Source organism: Calonectris borealis, chromosome 1 (genome assembly GCF_964195595.1).
Source record: "Calonectris borealis chromosome 1, bCalBor7.hap1.2, whole genome shotgun sequence".
NCBI classification, from domain to species: Eukaryota; Metazoa; Chordata; class Aves; order Procellariiformes; family Procellariidae; genus Calonectris; species Calonectris borealis.
This window is the reverse complement of record NC_134312.1, coordinates 13,751,764-13,775,548: the sequence shown is the minus strand read 5'-3', so window position 1 is coordinate 13,775,548 and position 23,785 is coordinate 13,751,764. Positions and strand designations below refer to the sequence as shown.

At 38.5% G+C, this 23,785-nt stretch overlaps 1 protein-coding gene across 4 annotated transcripts in view; it reads left to right on the top strand.

Moving 5' to 3' along the window:
* The window catches only part of PTPN12 (protein tyrosine phosphatase non-receptor type 12), an 82,959-nt gene extending 60,915 nt beyond the window's left edge, over positions 1-22,044 (top strand). For 2 of the 4 annotated variants that reach the window (XM_075144601.1, XM_075144598.1), the window contains 6 exons: positions 11,681-12,645; positions 16,178-16,255; positions 17,620-17,708; positions 18,632-18,662; positions 20,008-20,124; positions 20,735-22,044. In XM_075144601.1, the coding sequence (XP_075000702.1) occupies positions 11,681-12,645; positions 16,178-16,255; positions 17,620-17,708; positions 18,632-18,662; positions 20,008-20,124; positions 20,735-20,796 (1,342 nt within the window). In that variant the 3' untranslated portion in view covers positions 20,797-22,044. Of the gene's footprint in view, positions 1-11,680; positions 12,646-16,177; positions 16,256-17,619; positions 17,709-18,631; positions 18,663-20,007; positions 20,250-20,734 lie in introns of all 4 variants that reach the window. The other 2 variants (XR_012672810.1, XR_012672811.1) reach the window with 2 other exon arrangements.
* Positions 22,045-23,785: the final 1,741 nt, after the last annotated feature.

The window sequence follows — 23,785 nt, the reverse complement described above, 5'->3', positions numbered from 1 at the left end:
TAGCTGTTGTAGTTAACTTAGCATTAGTTATGTCAAGCAAAAGTTAGAGGAGAATATGACATTGAAAGAGAGAGATGGAAATGAGTTGCAGCTTTTCACAAACAAATGGCACAGTTTGTGCTATGTAGGTAATATTTTTACCTTATTTATGTTAATGGTAATGTGATTGTATTCAATTACGTAGATTAAGATGATGACAGAGTCCTCTGTTAACCTGTGTTCGTGATGATTTCCAAGCTCTTCTTAAAACTTAGTCACTGAACTTAGATATGATTTTTGTCCAATAGGTAATTTCCTTATTAACATTCCTTGAAATAATCTTAGGTGTACCTGGGTTTTTATCATTTTTATATATTCATGTCATAATCATATATGCATAATTCATGTTTTAGCACACAACTGTTCTGTCTTATCTGCATTGCATTGTTATTTACTTGCTGCGTTATTAAGCGAAAATCTTTTAATCTCTCTTATAAAACCTGGTCTTTTTTGGGCCTGCTTCCATAAACTCATGCTTTCCCATCTGCCAGCACTGGCAGGAAGATTGGTTCCTTAGAGGTGAATAAATGGAAGCTTTTAGCAAAGCTGTAGTCTTTTTCAAATGGAGATTATTTTTGAAAAACAATTAATTATACCCCTCATGGAAGACGCTTCTGAGGAAAGACTTTATTTGCTATTAGTCACATCTACTCAGAATACCCACTAATGAGCATGTTTTTTTGTGATGTGGGAGGTAATTTAACAAATCTGCAGCCTGATTCAGTCAGGATTTGGAGCCAGGTTTTGTGTATTGTGGATGTTCTGGCATAGGTTGACATCCTTTTCCTGGGAGGATGGGAGAGCAGAATCTGTGAAAGATTCTAATTTAATCCCCATATGGAGAAGGAAACTTAAACATGATACATCTCCTTATTGCATCTGTAGCTTTTTTCCCCAAACCATTCTCTTACCACTTTTTTTCATGTCCTTTCTATTATTTTTCTCTACATTGCTGTGACTAAAAATATCTTGGTACAACTATGTTAAGTATTTGCCCACATCTTTTCTGTAGTGAATGTTTTCAAGTGGTGTCTAAGAGTCATTGCCTTTATAGATAAGTTCAAATTCAATAGATACTCTGAAATAATCTAGTTTAACCCACATTTTAGTTTGATTTAGAATTTTCTCTGGGAACTTGCTTAAAATATTTTGTTCAGTAACATTTTTAGGTTGACAGCCAAATGTGTGTACTTGAGTTGTACGTGCACTGTCTCTGAAGAAGTTACAAGCAAGTTGCTAAAGTTAATATTTTTAAAAAGAATAAGGCTTTTAAGTTCTTTAAATGCTCTGTTGTATTTGGCTCTAGAATGTGTAATTAGTAAGGCAACTTAAATATTTTTTTTTTTAAGGAAAGATTTAACAGTTGGGTTTTTTCTAAAGCAAAAAAAGGACTACGGTGACTAATACTGAACAGTACTGCGTGCCAGCTTGGTTTCAGGTGAACTTGCCTGAGATGATCCTGACTGTCCAGGAGGAAAATTGGTTGTCTTCCATATTGCTATCAGAGCAAGCTATGTTTGCTTAGAATGGTAATGATTGTGATTCCTGTTAGTTGTTTTCTGACAGCCCTGAGGCTGCTTGCTGGATGAGATGGTGATATCTCCTCTACTTTGCTAGCACTTTTCAGTGGCTAACCACGCGGTACATTGTAGAGTTTTTCCATAAAGGCGTCTTTCTTGCCTTTTCTCTTGTTTGTGACAGGATCGTAGGACAGGTAATCTCTGTATTATCTTTAAATTTGTAGATGTCTTCCTCTTGATACTGGCTACACTTTTAAGTTAAGTCTCATGGCTGTACTAAGTAAGGATGAGATGCTGCTAAAGACTTTTGCCATTTAAGATTGGAAGCTTACTCAGGGAGGGATAATTAATCCTTTTAGTACTTGCTTCGGCTTGGGAATGTCTTGGGGAAGGAGTGCTACAAAGTATAACTTTTAATTGTACTTTTCTAGGCTTCTTGGAAGTTACAAGTATCTTTAGGCTATTGATATTAATTCAATATTAAATTGGAATTTTGTTTACTTACATTAACTCACCATGAAGCATCTAACTACTTGTTTTGCAGAGGTTCTGGAATTGTATTGCCTTCCAACCTTTTACTACCTTGTGATGCTTTAATGTAATTCATATTTGCTGTACAATATGTAAATGTAGTCATTTAGGTTAACATCTATTTGCATTTGATGTCAACATTAAAAAAAATTCAAATAATATTACTGTTTAATTATTACGAAGGTAAACAAGAACAACTCATGAGTGCATATATCAGTACCTTATTCTAGAAATCGCTTGGCTTTGCAGTTTATGATAATTTCTTGTGAAAGTCACCTTGAACTTACATCTATGTTAAATTTCTTTGGAGGACTTGATGGGGTAGAGAACATTCTTTGTTAGACATGTTTAATTATTTTCAGGTTAAGGCAGGAAGAGGGCATAAGTAAGTTTTTACTTCATTATTAGATACAAGACTGTAAAGAACCACAGTTTTAAATTTGCAATTTAGGACTGTACATGATTCTATATGATTGTACAATTGGAGTTTTTACTTCAAATCTAGAAGCAATGATTGGTACTTCAGAATTCAGAGGGAGCATCTTAATACCTTGAAGGAATAGTCCTTGAAATATTTGTGTGTTTAGTAGTTCGTTCTCAAGTATTTGGAAAAAGGGGTTGTTTGTTTTAATCAGCCTTGGTTACAGAAAATTCTTTATTTTCAAGTTCAAATGCAATTTGAAATAAGTGGAGAAACTAAGACATAACTCACAAAAAGAAAAGATGAGGTAACAACTTTTTTGTATGCAGTGTAATGTAGGGCTATGTGCTACTGTCTGAAGGAGAAAAGGTAAAATACTGTAGCAGTTTAACTTTTCTTCAGATTATGCTTGGACTTCAATCTAATGACATTAAAATACATTTGAAAGGTTACATGTAATTCTGTTTCATTTCAAGCCCTGCAGAACCCTCTTTTTGTATTTTTTGCAAAGCTAAAATAAAAACCATTGATTGGTGTTCCTTGTTAGCTGGCACTCTCTGATTTGTATGTCACAATTAAAAACCCAAAAAGCCTTATGTCACTAAATTTTACAAGAAAAATTCACCAGTTGGTTGTTTTTATTAATTTCTTATACTTTTATATAAATTATCTGTAGTATAGTTTGTGACAGCTTCACTGAACTGCAGCTTTTCTTCCACATGGATGACAGTGATTTAATGCTTATGTAGAATAATGTGGTTGCCTAGCTTCAGCCTGCTTACATTGAGTTTAACTTTCCTATTTTAATTAAGAGGGAGGATGTAGAGCTTGGTATCTATTTTTGGTTGATCATAGCAGCGGCATTCCATGACCTTGGCATCACTCTCTTTTTTCATTTGAAAATAAAACCCTACAGTATGCTGCATAGAATAACCATGATTACTTAAGTTTTTTTTTTTTCCTTTGAACACTGGCCAAGTTTCATTTAAATCTGAACCCAGGGTGCCCTGTTTTAATAATATAGCTCTTTTCCATTAAGGCTAGAATGGCTTAGATCTTAAAACATTCTAAAAATTTAGAGTGTATTGTAGAAAAAGCAAAAATAATGTTGCCATTGCTTCATTTTGGTTTTGTTTGACAAGTTATAATTAATTAATTTTTATTATGAAAAAAAATGAAAAAAAATTATTATTACCTAATGCATGGTTTACCTGACAGCTGAAAAGCCATTAACTTTGAGGTCTTTGGCACTAAGGGTGCATCAGCTGCTCAGGTTGTGTGGCAATAAAAGCGTATGAAAAAGCTGCGTTGATCACCTAGGGAAATTCCATATACAGTTATGTATGAGGAAGCGCTGAAGTAGCGGAATTACAAAATAATCGGTAGCAGTTGTATATGAAGAGACACTGTCAAGGCTGAGTTATGAGATAGCTTTCAATTTTTTTATTGCACAGTGTGATTTTACAAATGTACTTGAGAAGTGCTTGCTTTTGCAATATATAGAAGCAATGCAGAGTTAGTTTAAAGGTCTAATACAGGAAAGCTTGCTTCTTTCTCAAATGGTTTGGCATTCTGTGGTTCAGTGACTCTTCTCTGTCTCTATCCTCTTTCATGAGCTTTCTATTAGTTTCCTGGTAATTTAAATCAAGCTGTTTTTACTATACTCTCTCCTGGAATAATATTAGTAGTTCATCTTCAGATAATATTCTGCCTCTGGGGGGAGAAGTGTCTATAGAGCACAGCTGTTGGAGGAAGTGCCCAAAGAAAGCATTATGCATCAGCCCGAAATGCCCAAGATTTTCTGGCAAGAGGTTTAGAAAAAGCTATAGCCAAAAGACCTCTTAAAGGTATACATGTCCTAATATTTCTGCTTTGTAAAAAGAAACAAAAACATTATTTGCAATGCAGAACATGTGAAATAATAATACTATGATGTCAGTAAAATGGAAAAATTGTTACATATTCAGAGAAAACCAGGAAATCCTTGGTGGCATCTATTTCCTTTTAAAAAAACAAATAAACAAACACATCAGAATGGTCTTCGGGCATCTCATTTTCTGAGGATGGATATTCTTCAATATTAATACGGCAAAGGATGATTTTGACAGAGAATTTCTCATTTGAACACTGTAAGCTCTCATTTAAGAGTGAAGGAATGAAATTTAACTGCAAATATAATGGGGAACATTTTAATAGCTCTGTTTAGCTGTGTATGGGAAGATGATTAAACAGCTTTTGGGTTGCTGCTTTGTGCAGTGTTTCCTGTATCACCAGTTCTATGCATACCTCCAAGGGGGCTGTTTGTATACATGTGGGGTTCTGTTTACTAGTGAATCAAATGGGAGAGTGATTTCATTAAACAGTAATCGGTGAAGAATTTCATGAATTTTGACTGGTATTAGGGGCCTATAATCTTGTCATATCTAGTTTAATGCTAATTTGCTTCTTTAGCTAATTGTAATGCTTAATGGTATGTCTGTACCAGATAAGAAATCAGTTTTGCTGATTGCATGTATGACTCTGGGTCAGGAAAATGAGGTCAATAAGGGAAAAACCTCATTTTCCATAGGAGGATTTAGTGGAGATTACTGATGAGCATCACTGCTGGTAAAGGGGGCATGTAACCATTTATGCAAGCGAACTCCCTCTGTCCCCCTCTCTTCTGCCCCCACCCCCACCCCCCCCCCCCCCCCGGAATAGAGGAGAGAAATCCAAGGGAAATTCTCCTGCTCTCCTTAGTGGGCATTAAGTTGGAGCAAGACTGATTTTTTTTTTTTTTTTTTTTTGCTTAGCTTATCTTTACTAATTCAAGCAAACAACTTATTCTCAAGCTTGTTCATTTTTCAAGAAAGTCTAAAGGTAAAACAGTTCCCAAATTACTTTTGATTAAGTTGTTTGCATATGCTTTGTATTCCTCCTATCTTAATGTAAAGCAAAATAGCAGTATACAAGCGCAGGTTGGGGAAGAAGAGGAGGAATTTGAGGCCCAACCCTTTGTGACAGGAGTCAGGCAGGCAGAGAATTGAAGAAGGCACCTGGCAGAACAGCAGGGGGATACGAGGTTTTCCAGATACAAAGATATAGTAACTTGTAGAAGATCGTTTGGAAGCTGGGGAGCTTGCAGTACTTCAGTAGGTGGGGATGTTCATAAACAGAAAATCCAAACAGTTCTCTTCAGTTTGGAATCCCTTGTATGAGGATTTTGGTTATCTATCCCACACTGCTATGGTTTGGTGCTTATAAAATCACAAGGATGAAACTCATCTGCAGTCTGTCGCAAGACAGGTATGCTTTCAATATTGTAGAAGATTCAAGTGTGAGGCAGACGCCCCCTTTTTTCGCCCCCCCCCCTTTTTTCGCCCCCCCCCCCTTTTTTCGCCCCCCCCCCTTTTTTCGCCCCCCCCCTTTTTTCGCCCCCCCCCCTTTTTTCGCCCCCCCCCTTTTTCGCCCCCCCCCTTTTTCGCCCCCCCCCTTTTTCGCCCCCCCCCCTTTTTCGCCCCCCCCCTTTTTCGCCCCCCCCCCTTTTTCGCCCCCCCCCCCCCTTTTTCGCCCCCCCCCTTTTTTCGGGCCCCCCCCCCTTTTTTCGGGCCCCCCCCCTTTTTTCGGGCCCCCCCCCCTTTTTTCGGGCCCCCCCCCCTTTTTTCGGGCCCCCCCCCCTTTTTTCGGGCCCCCCCCCCCTTTTTTCGGGCCCCCCTTTTCGCCCTTCTCTTCACTCCCTTTTTGCTCTTTCCTTCCTCCTCCTTTTTTCTTTTTTTTTATATAGGTTACGATAGTCTTAAGAATTTGCACTGGCTAAGTTCTTTTTAGGTCTTGCTTCCAAGTAGGGGAGCTAATAGTATTGCTTTGATGTGACATGCTGATAAGTAATGAGAGCCTGTCTGATGCCTTTCACTCGTGAATAGACAGGAATTCTTGTGCAACTGTGTGGTCTTTAGCCCTATTCCCTATAACTCTTAAAAGCGAGCCCACTTTGGCTTTATTCCAGTGCAAGGGAAAGAGCATGTTTGATACTTAACGCTTTTTTGTGTTTCACTTAAATAATGCTTTTGGGGAAGAGGTAGCAGTTCGATTTTGTAGCTGTCGGGTTTTTTTATTTGTCTGCTGTCCTCTCCAGTAACCTTTTTGAAAATATGATCAAGATTTCTGAACCATTCTTGCTTCCTCTCTTACTGTCTGACAAAGATACATTGGTATATGTGAGCAGTATGAGAAGAAACCTCACCATGGATTGCTGGATAATGCAATACTGAAAGGATACAGAGTGTAACTTGGTACTCTGCAGTATTCTTATAAACCTTTCTACTGTTTTTTTTTAAATGATACTTTCTTATTAATGTTGGCTGAGAAGGTGGAAAATTCTTTGGCCCGCAGAGCTATGTTACTAGCCTGTGTTCTCTCAGGTAAAAAGGCTTTTTCAGACTTAATAGGAGTACCAAGAGGAAGATGGAGACTTGTTATGGAAAGCCAAGTGCCTTAATTAACGGGTGCAGGAGATTGTTGCTAGCCTTTGTCAGTCTTCAAAGTGAAGTGATTGATTTATCAAGTGTCAGAATGTCTGTTGCAAAGTATTTATGTTTTATAGTCAGCCAAGATGTGATATTAATAAATTCTTTGGTCTCCTCTGTCCATGGCTCTAAACAGTCTTGTTAATGTTTTGGCAGTAGTGACAGCCTTTCTCTGTCTAATAGTTGTCTGATTAAAAAGGGTTTGATTTTTTTTTTTGTCTTATTTCTCATCATCTTATATGTGTGACTGACTGCAATGATCCAGCTGAGATTTCTTGGAGCTCCCTGCAGTTCCTGAAATTTATTAGGCCTATGTTAGACTCCTGATTTCCTCTGTGAAAGATTTGTAGGAGCAAGACGTAGAGCTGGACACTTTCTACAAGTTGAATAGCAACCAGTATTTGGATGCCAGACTTCACCTATGAGCTCTGAACGTGTGGATTCATTATGTAGCTGATGGCTTATTATGAGATTTCTTTTTCTTCCACAGAATCTGTCAAGTCTCTAAAATACAAATACTTTTTCATTCTCTTTCTTCATCTGAGTTAGTAATGTATGATCAACTACTACCGCTATCATGGAAGTTCCATTTAAATAGCCTGAAAGCACAAGGCCTGGGTAATATAATCTGCATATCATCCTGCTGGTCCTTACAACATGAGAGTTATTACTGGCACACCTTCTTCCACACCTGCCAGATATGCTGTGTTCTCCCAGGTTTACATAAATGCAGTAGGAGAATACTGTCACAGTGGTCAGTCACCTAGCAGGTAGTAAGAGTTTTTGCGTTTTTGGAAGCCTCTGCTTTCTGGCTTTTGGTGTGTAGCCTTGAATTCATTTGCAAATAAAAGTCTTATTTCACAAGAGTACTGTGAACACTCTTCTGAATAAATTCAGTTCTTCAGGATGTTGGATCATGAAAGGAAGGTACAGTCCATTTTCAAGGGAAGAGAAGGTCCTGCTATAACATTATCTCCAAGGGAAGGATCCAAGTCTCCTGCTGCAGGGCTGGACTTGGGTGATTTATGGTGACATAGATTATCCCAAAAAACTAAAGGTATATAAGGATTTGGCTGACTTCTGCTTATTCAAGGTTATTCTGGTGCTGGGACCATCTGAACTTGTCAGTAAAGACTCTGTGACCCTGGGAACTGTCTGTATCCCTAACGTGGGAGAATGGGAGCATCTGTCTTCTAAATATCACTATCTTGGACATTACGTGCTGGACTGTATAGAGGGTTTATTACTTCCCCATGAAGTATCTGTTGGAGGGCAACATGGCAGGGCGTAAGCAGTCCGGGAGGTTCCTGGAATGCATCGATGATAACTTCCTTCTCAAGTGGTAGAGGAGCCAACGAGGAGAGGTGCTATGCTGGACCTTGTTCTCACCAACAAGGAGGGGCTGGTGGGGAATGTGAAGCTCGAGGGCAGCCTTGGCTGCAGTGACTGTGAAGTGGTGGAACTCAAGATCCTTAGGGCACTGAGGAGGGCGTGCAGCAAGCTCCCTACCCTGGACTTCAGGAGAGCAGACTTTGGCCTTTCAGGGATCTGCTTGGTAGAGTGCCATGGGATAAAGCCTTGGAGGGAAGAGGGGCCCAAGAAAGCTGGTTAATATTCAAGGATCACCTCCTCCAAGCTCAGGAGTGATGCATCCCAACAGAGAGGAAATCGGGCAAAAAAGCCAGGAGGCCTGCATGGATGAACAAGGAGCTCCTGGATACACTCAAACACAAAAAGGAAGCCTACAGAGAGTGGAAGCGAGGACAAGTAGCCTGGGAGGAATACAGAGAAATTGTCCGAGCCGCCAGGGATCAGGTTAGGAAAGCTAAAGCCCCGATAGAATTAAATCTGGCCAGGGACATCAAGGGCAACAAGAAAAGCTTCTATAGGTACGTCGGGGGTAAGAGAAAGACTAGGGAAGATGTAGATCCTCTCCGGAACGAAATGGGAGACCTGGTTACCCAGGATACGGGGAAGTCTTCTCCGGTAAGTGCTCGAGCCTCGCCACCCAAGCCACAGGAGGCAAAGGCGGGGACTGGGAGAATGAAGAGCCACCCACTGTAGGAGAAGATCAGGTTCGAGACCATCTAAGGATCCTGAAGGTGCACAAGTCCATGGGACCCGATGAGATCCATCTGCGGGTCCTGAAGGAACTTGCGGATGAAGTTGCTAAGCCACTATCCAACGTATTTGAGAAATTGTGGCAGTCCGGTGAAGTTCCCGCTGACTGGAAAATTCCCCATTTTCAAAAAGGGAAAAAAGGAAGACCTGGGGAACTGCAGGCCAGTCAGTCTCACCTCTGTGCCTGGGAAGATCATGGAACAGATCCTCCTGGAAGCTATGCTAAGGCACATGGAGAACAGGGAGGTGATTCGGTACAGCCAGCATGGCTTCACCAAGGGCAAGTCCTGCCTGACCAACCTAGTGGCCTTCTATGATGGAGTGACTACATCAGTGGACATGGGAAGGGTTACCGATGTTGCCTATCTGGACCTCTGCAAGGCCTTTGGCACAGTCCCCCCACAATATCCTTCTCTCTAAACTGGAGAGATATGGATTTGATGGGTGGACTGTCCAGTGGATGAGGAACTGGTTGGATGGATGCACCCAGAGGGTAGTGGTCAATGGCTCAATGTGCAGATGGAGGTCGGTGATGAGTGGTGTCCCTCAGGGGTCTGTATTGGGACTGGTTTAATATCTTTATCAATGACATGGACCGTGGGGCTGAGTGCACCCTCAGCAAGTTTGCAGACGACACCAAGCTGAGGGGTGCGGTGCCTGCGGGACGGGATGCCATCCAGAGGGACCTGGACAAGCTCGAGAAGTGGGCCTGTGCGAACTTCATGAGTTTCAACAAGGCCAAGTGCAAGGTCCTGCACCTGGGTCAGGGCAACCCCCGGTATCAATACAGGCTGGGGGATGAAGGGATTGAGAGCAGCCCTGCCGAGAAGGACTTGGGGGTACTGGTGGATGAAAAGCTGGACATGAGCCGGCAACGTGCGCTCGCAGCCCAGAAGGCCAACCGTATCCTGCGCTGCATCAAAAGAAGCCTAGGCAGCAGGTCGAGGGAGGTGATTGTGCCCCTCTACTCTGCTCTGGTGAGACCCCACCTGCAGTACTGCGTCCAGCTCTGGAGCCCTCAGCACAGGAAAGACATGGACCTGTTGGAGCGGGTCCAGAGGAGGGCCACAAAAATGATCAGGGGGATGGAACGCCTCTCCTATGAAGAAAGGCTGAAAGAGTTGGGGTTGTTCAGCCTAGAGAAGAGAAGGCTTCGGGGAGACCTTATTGCAGCCTTTCGGTACTGAAAGGGGGCTTATAAGAAAGATGGCGGCAAACTTTTTAGCAGGGCCTGTTGCAACAGGACAAGGGGGAATGGTTTTAAACTAAAGAGCGTAGATTTAGACTAGATGTAAGGAAGAAATTTTTTATGATGAGGGTGGTGAAACACTGGCACAGGTTGCCCAGAGAGGTGGTAGATGCCCCATCCCTGGAAACATTCCAGGTCAGGTTGGACGGGGTTCTGAGCAACCTGATCTGGTTGAAGGTGTCCCTGCTCATTGGACTACGTGGTCTTTAAAGGTCTCTTCCAACCCAAACTATTCTATGATTCTGTGACATCTCTGCCAACAGCAGGAAGCGATCTGAGCTTTGTACGTAAAATGGGCTGGTTTCTCAGCTCAAGCACATGGCCAAATCGCACTCCATTGCAAACCATAGTCCATTGTGCTTTGATTTTTCTGCCTGGATTGAATGTACCATTTCTTTAAATTACTTCGTTGTATTTCTGTTCTTGTCACATATTTGTTTTGCACCTCAATTATTACTCTGTTACTAGTCTTACGTAATAAAAAGAAATATTTTTAAAGGCTCTGAATGAAAATGCCTAATTCCTGTTTGTAGACAAGGTAAGTTGTGTAAAATGTTTGCAGTCAAATATTCTGCACCTAATCTGAAAGTAAATTGACCATATGCTTGAAGAGCTTCTCCTTTTAAGTAGCTTAAGATGAACTGTAATAGTAAGTGCTGTGGTCTTGCTAGTATGCACTGTAATTTGGATCATATATTCTACTGTAAATGGTTTTTATACAGTATGCACCTCATGTCAGCTAAATTTGGTCTGCATCATTAGCCTTATGGAGAAACTATTAAATACACAAATATAAAAATAAAGTTCTCCTGGTCATGTGTAGAAAAGAAAAATAAAGGAAGAAACTTGGTATTAAGCAGGCTGTAGGGCTTTTTAAAGAAATTTTTCATGGCTTTATTGGAAATTGAATTCCGTATGTCGAGTTCCTCTGAGCCACTTAAGAAAGAAGAAAGTAAAAAAGTACTGAAATCCTGCCACAAGAGGGCCTTTGTTACAGAGTCTGCAAAAATCCTTCTGAGAAAGGATGTGAGCAATCTTTGAACTACCAATGAGGATTAGTTGTCGCCTGAATGCGTGTCTTTGTGATATTCTGAAAGATGATTTGAGTGTGTTGACTTAGTTCTTACCTACCCCATTAATCATATTTTATAACCATTGTCTGATGCAGTGGAAGCACTGCTTGGAGTTCAGTATTGGTATGAAAGCATTACTACTGCAGAGAGAGATGGATAGATATCTAAAATATTGTCAAAATACAGAAAACTTACACAATTGTGTTTTGGTTTTTTTGCAGTTGCCTTGTAGAAGGAGATGCTAAAGAAGAAATATTGCAGCCTCCAGAGCCTCAGCCAGTACCACCAATCTTAACACCATCTCCCCCATCAGCTTATCCAACAGTCACTACTGTGTGGCAGGACAATGATAGATACCATCCAAAGCCAGTTTTGCACATGGTTTCGTCAGAGCATTCAACAGACCTCAACGAGAATTATAATAAGTCAACAGAACATTCAGGGAAGAATGAACCCAGTGAACGTGCAGAGAAAAGGCTGGAGCGCAACTTAAGTTTTGAAATCAAGAAGGTACCTCTTCAGGAGGGACCACGAAGCTTTGATGGGAACTCCCTGTTGAACAGGGGACATGCAATTAAAATTAAGCCTGTGTCATCCTGTGTAGTTGATAAGAGCTTTAAATCACAGGAACAGATTTCAGGGGATTCATTTGTAGATGCTTCTCAAAACTCATGTATGGAATGCAGCGTGCCACCGTCTAGCACAGCCTTAATACCTTCACCAGAAAGTCTGCAGAGTCAGCAGGTTTCTGATACTCCACCAAGGCCAGATCGTCTGCCTCTGACAGAAAAGGGACATGCCACATGGTCACTGCATGGGCCTGAAAATGCACTGCGTACATCAGTGTCTGAAGACATGTCTTCAGACATCTTATGTCATGGTGTTAAAACTCTTTCTCTGGTATCAAACACCACAGTTGAACATCCTTCCAGTGATAATGTTGATCATACTACTATTTCTGTTCGAGTACCCCTCTGTTTTACTAATCCTCTTCATTCAGATGATTCTGACACAGATGAGATGAACTTTGACGGAGCCATGAGCAAAAGCGCATCTAATGTTTCAACCGCAAGTGCCACAGTTTCTGCTGCCGCTAATACTGAAAACATTTCTGCCAGAAAAGTATTGCCAATGTCTATCGCTAGGCAAGACTTAACAGCCCTAACATGTTCTGAAGATGGCAAAGGTAGGTTTCATTGTGGTTCAGAAGTGCTCCTCTTTAACCTGGTTGCATCTTCAGAATTGGACAACATAAATTTCTTTACAGTGCAGTTTTCTAAATGAAAATTTAAACAGTGTAGTACGGCAGCTTCAGAAGGGGCACAACTCTTTTCCTCCCAGTTTTCGTTTTGCATGTGAGCTATGTCTGTTATACTGTTGGTACTACAGACCTTGATAAGCTGCTTCAAAAGCTTTATTGTGAGATGTGAATGCATTCTTAACTGCAGGTTTCTGTGTTAATGGTTGACGCATTGTTTTTCTCCATGTCCAATTTCATGGAAGTGTTTATAATAATGGCAGTTTTGAGTAGTCAAAGTATTTTAAACAGGCTTGTCCAAACATACATCAAATTTGTGCTTACTGGTTGATGTGCTGGTCTAAAAATGTAGATGTAACCTCTTTCACTGTATCAGTCTTTGAAGTTGCTCGTGATTTGACTCCTGCATTTTAATGGCATTGTAAATATTTAGCCCTGCTTTCCTCTTTTGCTGTACATGGCCAGGGGGAGACAAAGTAATATTGCTGTTCATCTAAAAATCCAAGTTCTGCTTTAGTAGTGCTTTGAAAATTATTCAGTTGCTTTTAATCTCTTACTGCTTTTTGGAATTTTTTGAGCAAGAAAGGTTTGCAAGACTGCTTCTGCAAAAAGTTACAACATCACTTATTGAAGGCAAAAGGGTCCTAAAATGTGTAGATTCGGATTTCAGTCAGGCTGGCACGCTTAGTTCAGTTGGAGGACGTAGTTGGGAAGAACAAATCAGGCCTCAGCAACTGCCTGTGCAGAGTCCAACAAAGCGCGTAGTTAGGCTGTGGAGCTGAAAGGAGAACGTGAGCTCCTGTATTTAGATCTGACTCTTGTGCTAGGAGCTCCTCACAGTGATGGCCTCGCTTCAGGAGTCTGTGCAGACTACTTGACTTCCTGAGGTGAAATGGGGCTCAGCTGGCAAAATGCAGAGCCAGCTGTATTGAAAATACTTGCTTTGTGGACTAAGTTTTCCCCAAAAGTCATATATTCAGAAATGTGAACTATTTTGCAGCTTTAAAAACAATCTGTTTCTATAAATTTTGTGATATTATGTATATGCATAAAACAATACTTGCACATACGTGTATGTTTTTTAACCCTGTGACACTTTAAAAGTGCTCTGCGTAGCAAAGACAAAGCCCTTTATGTCATAGTTACTTCAACGTTTATACCAAGCAGTCCTTCTTGGATTTGTTTTTGGTAGGTTTTCATGCTATAGTATTTTTCTAACACTGCTTTTAGCCAGGCTTTTTTCCTCCTTTCCCAGGGCAATCATTGTTTATCACTGTTTGAAAATCATTACCTCTCTACACATCTCTTCATGTAGTTGCTGTAAGAACATGCAAATAAAATAAGTAATATGTCATAAATATGATAAAGAATGGGAGAAATGTCACTCAAGAATTTGTTTCATGTAACTGCATATCAGAAACATCCTGAAATAACAGTACAGCCTTTGTGCTGCTGGTATGTTGCTGATTTCATAGGAATGGCATAACATGTTTAAATTTTTTATAATTTATCTCTTGTTATCGAGGATGTATCTGTTCTCTTTGGTAGTGAACCCTTCCCATTTTATATTCAGGTTGCAGGTCTTGTAATCCATCTCGGATTCAAGAATATAGGGTTAGATTGCTTTGCACCAGTGATCCTAAACCATGTTTTATAGTAGCTTTTTCATTTTCATACTTGTTCAGGACTCTTCTGTCTGAAGCTGGGGATGTACAATCATCAATGAAGCTTGCCTGTGAACTTACCAGCACCCTAGTTGCTTAACCATAACTGTTGGTGTGCATGATCTAATCATATAATTAAATCCTCTTTTCAAATTAAATCCTCTAATTCAAATGAAGTGAAAAGTAGTTGTACCCTGAGGTTAAAAAAAAAAACCCTCAAAACAACAACCACCACCCCACAACAACAAAAAACCTCACTTTCAGTTAGTGCGTACTTCATTAATGACTTTATTTGCAGATTTTACAGACGCTATTTCAATAAATGAAATTTTTCTTATGCTGTATAGTAAACTTGAGATGGAGCAAGTCTCAGGGAAGTCACTTTGTACAGTGGCTTGTAAAATGTGATGGAGTTCCTGTCCCTGCTGCTGGCATGTTGGCAGGGCAAGCTTCATGGCTTGATTAGACAAAACATGTCTTCATGATTTTATGAATCTTGTGTAGAATACAGTTGTCAGATGAGACTTCTTATGGCAGCAGCTACTTTGAATTGTTTTAAACCTTTACTTTCTACTCCAAATTCCTTAGGAGGCAGGAGTGGGGCTTTTGCTGCCAGAGCAGCTTGTGTTAGTACAATCCTGAGAGGCAAGAGGGAACGGACTGGGGACAGGATGTGTTACTGGCAACAATGGTACCCATCTCCTCTGGCTCCTATTTACCCTTTCTGTTTAGTAAACCTTGCACTATACTGTTTAACTAGTTTATATCGGTGGTGTGGGAGCCAGCCTGGGTGGGCCCTGAGATGGACTTTGGAAGCAAAACTGAGACTTAGGGCTTTAGAGAAGTGGTTGATGTGGAGCTTCGCTGGAACTTACTGTTGCACAATGCAGTCCTGAAAAGCAATGTTCATAAAATGGTTTGGGTTGGAAGGGACCTTTAAAGGTCATCTAGTCCAACCCCCCTGCAATGAGCAGGGACATCTTCAACTAGATCAGGTTGCTCAGAGCCCCGTCCAACCTGACCTTGAGTGTTTCCTCGAACATTTCCAGGAGTTGCTTAATGTCCTTGCATAGTGCAATCTAGCTGTGCTGTATTGACTTCGGAAGTAAATATGGTTAGAGCCACTTAAGAAATAATAAAAATCACTGCTCATCAGCAGTAAGTTACTGTTGTCAGCACAGCTGAGGAGCTCATACATATTTTCAACAAGCTTCTTACCATGGTTTGGGAGCTTCATTAGTGGTTCAGTTAGTAGGCACCAACTGTGTATAGTTACTAGTATCTGCAGAAGAGTTCAAGAAGCCAATGTGTTGTAATGAACTTAACTTGGCAGTGGCTGCAAATAGACATGTAATGAATGTCAATGAAGTTACAGTAACTACTACGGTTACAGTTACTGGCAAGTTACTTGTTCAAGAAGCAACTGATACCGCTCCAGTGCAGACTGTTAATTCTGCTTATACTCTGTTGCTGAAAGAATGAAGAAAAAGTATTCATTGGAGTTGCTGAGGTTTTTTTCTCCAAAAGATTTAGACTGAAAATGTATTCTACTTTTCTTTCTTCCATCACATACAAACTGGTTCTTAGCCCCTTAAAGTGAAGATATCATTGTTAGCATGGAGTTGCTCCCAAGGTAAAACAAAACAGTTTATAACATTTAGAGCAAATTTTCCTATTGCTTTAAATTTCATACAAAGTTTAGGATGATTTCACTTATCAAAAGATCAACTTCTAAAAATCTAGAAGGAAAATTTAAGTGTGTTTTTTAACTTATCTAAATCTCGTGTTTGATTTAGATGCTGATACTAGTGAAGATTCCTCTCCCCCACTCCCAGAGAGAACACCAGAATCATTTGTATTAGCAAGTGAACAGAGTAAGTTTTTAATGTTTTGTGATAATTGGGGATAAAATGTGAAACGCATTTCAGTATTGTATTTGAATGTCCCTGCTTTTTGGTTAATCTTAAAATGTTGGAGCAAGTTGTAAAATGGAATGAAATCTAGCATGTGTAATGGCTTATTTTGAGGTTTAACTTTCACGAGCCCTTGAACACAGTCAAATTATTTCTCATTTTCTCACGAAGCATGCTGTTACATGATATTTAAGTATATTGGAGACTCCAGTATTGATTTTAGTGGAGCTGGTTTTCAATCAGGGTATGGAAATGAGATACAGGGGGGAAATGCAATACAGTTAGGGGATTCCCCAGCTATTTTAGGTAGTTTCCTACTGCTCCCAGGTAGGGAATGGGAAAACACATGAACAGTGCTTATCTGATTCTCCTTTCCTGGGCAAAGGAAAGATGATGGCATTTAATACTGCACTGCATCTAGTGAACAAGCCCAGTTTATATAAGTTTAACATAGTTTACTCTTTGCCTGTGTCAAAAGGTTAACTGAAAGAGAAAACTGACACTTGCAAATGATGTGCTTATGTATTCATATTTCATTCGTCAAGCCGGTAATGGCAGAATACAAAAAAGATTAATTGAAATGAAGTGATAAATTAGGTTGATGTTTGGTATCTTCCAAAAACCCTGGTGTGGTGTAGTTATTTACTGAGGTTTTTGTTTAGTGTTACTTTGTGAAACTTTCAAATATTTTTGGCCTAAGTAGTTAGTACAGATATTTTCAGCATAAAAACATTGAAGTTTTGTAAATATGTCTTTTGAGCGTCATAAGCATTGGTAGTTCAGAGTCAAAGTGATCCTTTCTTTGGATATTATGGACTTGCTTCTTTTCTGGGAGAACACAAGAAACACAGCTTTTTTTCTTAAGAAAAAAAAAGAAAAGAAAAAACATCTCTTTGGGACTGGAATCACTCAAACCGCATCAATTTTGATAGTGTTTTTGCATGATATCAGTAAAGGACAGGTATGCTGTCCTGACTTGTGCGTTTTCTTTACTTAGTATGTCTTTTTCAGATCTACTGTTATGGCACAGCTGGTATAAAAAAATTTTTAAAACTTTATGTAAAAAGAGGCTAATTCTCCTATTGGTTAGGAAACCCCAAATGAAGGAAATGAACGTCCACAATGCAAACACTGCAGTCTTGTGTTTTGAATTATGTTGTGGAGTCTTCCCTTATCTTGAAAGCTCTTCATGTAAAGAGAGATTCATGTTTCTACAAGCATTTAATTTTAAAAAAGTTGCTTTATAGCACATTTCTAATGCTGTGTTCTAATGCTGCATCACAGCAAGAACTCAAGTATGTTGAGTTTGATTTAATTTTTCCTAGGCACACCCTTGCCGAAGCCAGTTATGATTGCACAGTCTGAGTGGAGCATATTGAGTGATCAGCATCTCCCTGAACAAACAGTCTCTGCAGTAAGTCTGTACTAATCAGTCATTTCTAGTTCGGTTGGGAGCTACAACTAAAAGCAAAATGCATACTTGTGAAAAGTTACAGCTGTTGATCATCTACAACTAGCCAGTTTTTCCTCTGCCTGAGCTGCTGAACTGATGTGTTAACAGCATGTTTTCTTTCCAAGAAAACTATCTGGTTTTCCAAGTTCAGCAGGACTTTTAGAAGTCATTTTTAATATACCTTAAATTATGGCTTTTAAGAGTGTAAATATGCTGATTTTATGGAGCTTGCTGTCTGCCCTTAATTGATCATAGGCTAATTCAAGCTGGAGGAGAATTGCAGTCTCTAGTCTAACCTGCTGCATGAAGCAGGGTCTCAGACCAGGCTTGCTCAGGGCTTCATCCAGTTGGCTCTTGAACTGGATAAGAGATGGAGACTTCATATCCTCTGTGGGCAACCTGTTTCACTGCCTGATAAATTTTTCCTTGTATCCATATTTATTTTAAACAAACCCTTTTCTGCCCATCAGATTTCACTTTTCACATCAGTCTACTAGTTGCTCAAAGTCATCCAGCATAACAGCTGGCAAAACTTCAAAAGCATATAAATACTCTCTACATTCATGCCTTTTTTTCATGCAGCCCCAATACACTTTACAGCCACCTGTATGGGAACTAAAGTACCTAATTTTGCAAATAATTTGTAATGTGACAATTTTAACTTTTTATTAAATATTAAGTAATGTTCTGATAGTAAATTCTTTATTAACTACTGTAGCATTTTTTTGTCAGTGTTATAGCAAGTCAGAAATGTAGGAGCAAGTAGATATTTCCACAGATGATGTGTATTTTTTGAAGATGTTTTCATCATCTTAAATTGCTGGTGTTCTTTTAGTATTTTGGAAGCATTTTGTAGAATTATTTTAAATATTTCTCATTAACAGGGTTTGAAAACAACTTCACCTGTACTACCCGGTAAGTGATGGAAAAGATTTATTTATTTATTTATTTATTTTAATACAAAAAGGAGTGTTTTTTCCACTTGCTAATCTGTCCAGTAACCCCCTAAAAATGGAAGGTTCAAGTAACCTAACAATTTGAACTGATAAAGTATTTTGGGAGTATTTTTATTAGAAGATTAGAAACTACCAGGGAGAAATTTTTCTCCCGGAAATTCACAGATATTTAATGATCTAACCTTAAAATAAATGTATACATATGATTGCTTCAAAAGCTACTTCCAACCCATGATGCTTTAATTTCATTGACAAATCTCTAAAAATTATAGTAGTCTTGCAACAAGCCCATCTCTTACTTCAAAATATGTTTTTGCTACTGAATTTTGCTCTGAGGATAGATCTAGGTATATTGTCAAAACACTGGCATTTCTGAAAAGGCCTTCTGTGTTTAAAGCTTCTAAGGTTTTCTGAGAAAGCAAGTTACAAATCTAATTTAAAAACTGATGTTAAACTTTGGGTGTGCTAAAATAATGAAGACCAAAAATACTGAATTTAAATGCATATTATAATAACAGTATTTTTTCAACTTAATTGGAACCTTCCCATGTTATTGCAATAGAAATTGTAAAAGTTAGTGAATTAATTTCTTTAATTTCATAAAGACAGGAGTAAACCTGAAATAAGTTCAGCAGTGATGTGTGTGTATGTATGTATATGTATGTATGCTGCATATTTAACAAAGTCTTTAATTTTTGATCTTCTGAAAAGGCTTCAGTAAGAAGTGTAGATCAGCTGATGTTTAACTTTGCAGCAATATGCTTTAGCTGTAAGCTTATGTCTGCCATGTATCTTCTACATATGCTTGAATGGGCTTGTACAGTCCATTTGGAGCTGCATGTTAAATAGCTGGTAGATTTTTTTTTTTAAATAAATCAGTTTTCAGAAATACTACAGATTTGCTAATAGGGTGATTATACAAGTAATGCAACACATAGTTACTTATGTCTTCTTAAGCACCTTTAGTTTAGAAAGAACATGAACAGATGCATTTATATTGATGTATTAAATGGTACTGTGAGCTCTTGCTATAAGTAGATGCTACATGGGATTTTAAATAAACTTTAAAAAAAATAATAATCCATATTTGGCAAACAGGAACGTGTCACTGTCATTGAACATCTGCTTCATAAACAATTTTGAAATATGTTTTTTAAGAAATGAGATATTGGCTTTTAAATCTTTATTTTTGTACAGAATATTTGATGCAAGTTGTGTTCTGGACTGAGCTGTACTTCAAAATAGCACTCACACAGTGCTGACTAAATGAATGTTACAGTAAGGGAGGTGTGTGTGTTTTCCAGATCGTCCTGAAAGAAGCAACAAAACACCAACTGATGTTTTACCTCAGATTTCTTTTTCTGGTTCCACTGATACAAGAGGTCAAATTTCAGAATTTCCTGCAGAAGTAACAGATATTGGTAATTACAATTCATTCAAAACATAATCACTAGATAATTTAAACAGAAGATTCATTAACAGTACTAGTTTGGATAGCTGCTACTACTATCTCCCTCCAACTCGCTGAGGTGCAGAACCAAGACAAGTAAGTTTGCCTTGTCTTTTCAGCATCGCTGAAAGAGTTTGTCCCAGAATGAATGATTTGGGCATTCTTCACTTTGTTTTTTACAGTGTATGAAATACAGAATTAGTCAAATGGGATATAATTTCTGTAGAGCACTGAAAACTTTCAGAAATAATACCTGAGGAAACTGCTTTGGTACACAGAGAAGGAAAAAAAAATCAATAAATGATAACAAAGGCTGTAATACTGTATTTACTGACAAGTACTTTCCAAGTGAGGTTTAAATAGTGAACTATAATTATATATGAATTCTTCATGTTTGTATTTCCTATGGCCATAGTGCCTTTAGAAGTCCTAATACTACAAAGTCATTTTCTAGCCCTGAGAATAACCTCTTTCGTAAGAGCTGGAGCATGTCTTACAGTGGTCCTTCTGACTGCTGCCAACATTTGTGAGACTGCGTTGTCTGAGGGGACAGAAGTATTTAAATATATTTCTTTCCTTAGGTTTTGGTAACCGCTGTGGAAAGCCCAGAGGACCAAGAGAGCCACCTTCAGAATGGACATGATCCAAGAACCAATGGACATACTATCAATAAATTATACTGGAAAACTCAAGTGCCACTGAGAACTAGAAAAATAGTATTCCACTTTTTTGGGGGGCGACTAACACAGAGCAGTGTAGATCTAACTACCAAATGGTACACTCTTACAGTACATCCCATGCAAAACCTTAAACATTGTTCATAACAGTGGATTCCAGTATTACAACTTAACTTTTTGCTGGGGCCATCTACCTGCCTTATTACACTTAGGAGAAAGTATTACATATGATTTATTTTGTAACTTCAAGTATTATTGCCTTAATGTCTTTTAACCCTGTTACACGCTGCTTGTAGACATATGTTAATATAGTAATACTTTTGACAGATTGTGTTTATGGACTACTTTTTGCTAATGTTTGATTACCATGTATGCATTATTTTGTATATGTACAGGGCAAGTAAGTATATAATTTGATAAAGTTGCAATCATAAAATATTAACAGAAGATGTAAGAAATCTCTGCATGATCTAAATTTTTGTGTACCTTATTTGTAAATTATTTGCCCTGAAGTTTTAGAAAATAGTTTCTGGGGTTTTTTACAAAAATTGCTGGACACACACAGCCAGAATTGCAGGTTAGCAGAGATAAAGATTGTAATACATTTTGTAAATTGTAAGCAAAAGGTTATTTTTATATTATATACTGTTTAATTGTCAGACCTAATTTGTTCTGGTTTTCATCTAGTCATGGAGATTCAGTAAGTGCCTTGGAACAGTATTGAATTCTCTTAGCCTGTGTATCTTACTTCAGTGTTTTGAGTTCATCTGGAATTAGATTATCAAAAATATTTGTACGTTTCTAGTATATTTGACCTGCCAGTAAAAGAGAAACCATTCTACGTAATCAACACTCCTTAGTTTTCATTTTAACGTTTCATCAGTTGCAATCTTTAGAAAATTCATCTCTATCAACTTTCTGTATAATAGGGTTTTACAGTTTTAATATGGCATGTTTCTAATTTGGGAAAACCAGAACACACTGGTAAAAGGACTGTTTAAATACCACTGTCTTCTCTTACAAATGGTAAATACCATTTTTGTTTTTCAACAACTGTGTATGTAAGAAAACAACTTATATGAAGGTTCACATAGAGCCCTTGCAGCTACACTGTATCTTGGCAATATATTATGTCAAGAGTTAATCCTTATAAGGATTCCTTACTTAAACTTTTCTGTAATACAATCTTTAAATTAAAGAAAGTCAAAATCTCACTATGGGTGTTTTTACTCTTAGGAAAAAAACTGTATTCAGAAGCAAACTAAAATAGAGTGAAGGATGGCAGTCTGGCTTAGCTTATAGATCTTGTACTTGAACAAAATAGTGACCCTCAGGAGCTTATTTTTAGTAACTGCTTTAAAAGCTAGCAATAATGCCAGCGAAGTGAAGAAGAATGTTTAGAGGAAAAATGTTTATTTTAGGTAATGAAACTATCTATTAATCTGAACTTTAGCCATGGAAACATTAGGACTAATTTACTACTTGTACCTTTAAGGCCTCTCTGCTAAAAGAGAGCTAATGCCCAGATAGCAGCCCTATTATAACTTCCAAAAGGTACATAACTTGCAATTACTGTCTTTGACTGTGGATTAATCACCATGCATTTGGTACACATGACAGACTGCCTAGCTGGGGAGCTCCTTCAACGAACTGTAGCACTACAAATACTTATCTTAACTTCCCATGGATATAGTTTTGCAATTATTCATTTAAAAATAAATAGTTCAATGATATATGCCATTTGGGATAACCTATATCAGCTAGATTCCCGCTTTGTAAGCAGCTCAGACAGCTGGAATGTCTTGCAATTGGCAGAATAAAGCTGGCCTGAACTTTGTTCCCCTTCCCCTGCATTGAAGATGATTAGCTTAGACTTTCACTCTTACGGACCTCCTGCAGTTTTTTAATGCACAACGGGCTGTCATTACCGCTGGACAGTCTAAATCATTATAACTTTTTGAAACGGCTGTTAAATAAGAAAATTTCCAAATATGTTTTGGGTGTACTTTTTAAGGATCATTTCCATATTTCTGTACCAAGAAAATACAGGACCGTGCAGATTGTAGATTTTCTGCTTTCCACGTTTGAATTTCACTTAAAGCAAAGGCTGACAAAAATCTATATACTGGCCATCTGGTAATGTTTAATTAAAGTACATCCAGGTTCATACTTTTTCCCTTAGATTTGCATGGATTTGGATAGTATTCCAGACTGAGTTCATCACAGAAAGTTCTCAGCCTTTCTTTGCTTTGGCGATATGAAACTGCAGTTGTCCTGTATGGATTTCTGTATCCTTTGACAGAACTCTTTTACAAGTCACTGTTGCCTGCTCACATTCATCTGAGTTTTATATTTTCACTTATTTTATTTCAGGTAAACTGACAGTTTTAAGTGCAAGGCAAAAGCTGCCCAATGTCATTACTTTCTGTATCCACACTTGTGTGTGGTACAGGGATAAGCGCAGGGTTGGGTGCTGTATGCTGGAGAGTTTCACATTATAACTTTGAAATGTTATCCAGTCTAATAGCTTCTTCAAAAAACAAGACCTTTCTTTGCTGTGTTTTATTTGAAATTGAATCTAAATGGGTTTAGAATATTACACTAGGTTGCAAATTATCACTGAATACAGATCTAGACCAAGTCGTTTTATATATATATATTGAAATCAATCATGGAATAGTCTTTCCTTTCGTTTAGCTCCAATCTCCCATGTTATATCTTCTGAAAGCAGTCTTCAGTCTCTAAAGTGCAGTTTTTATCAGGCATACAATTGACTTGATCGCTGTAGCAAAGAACCAGTAACACTACTCAACCCAGCTATTCTTATTAATAGCTGCTGCATTGGCTTGTTTGTTCTTTCAGTATTTTTCTAATATTCCATTTATTAAATTGTCTAAATGTATAAATATTGAACAAATCATGCAGTAAATTATCATGTCAAGAGAAGAATGAGTT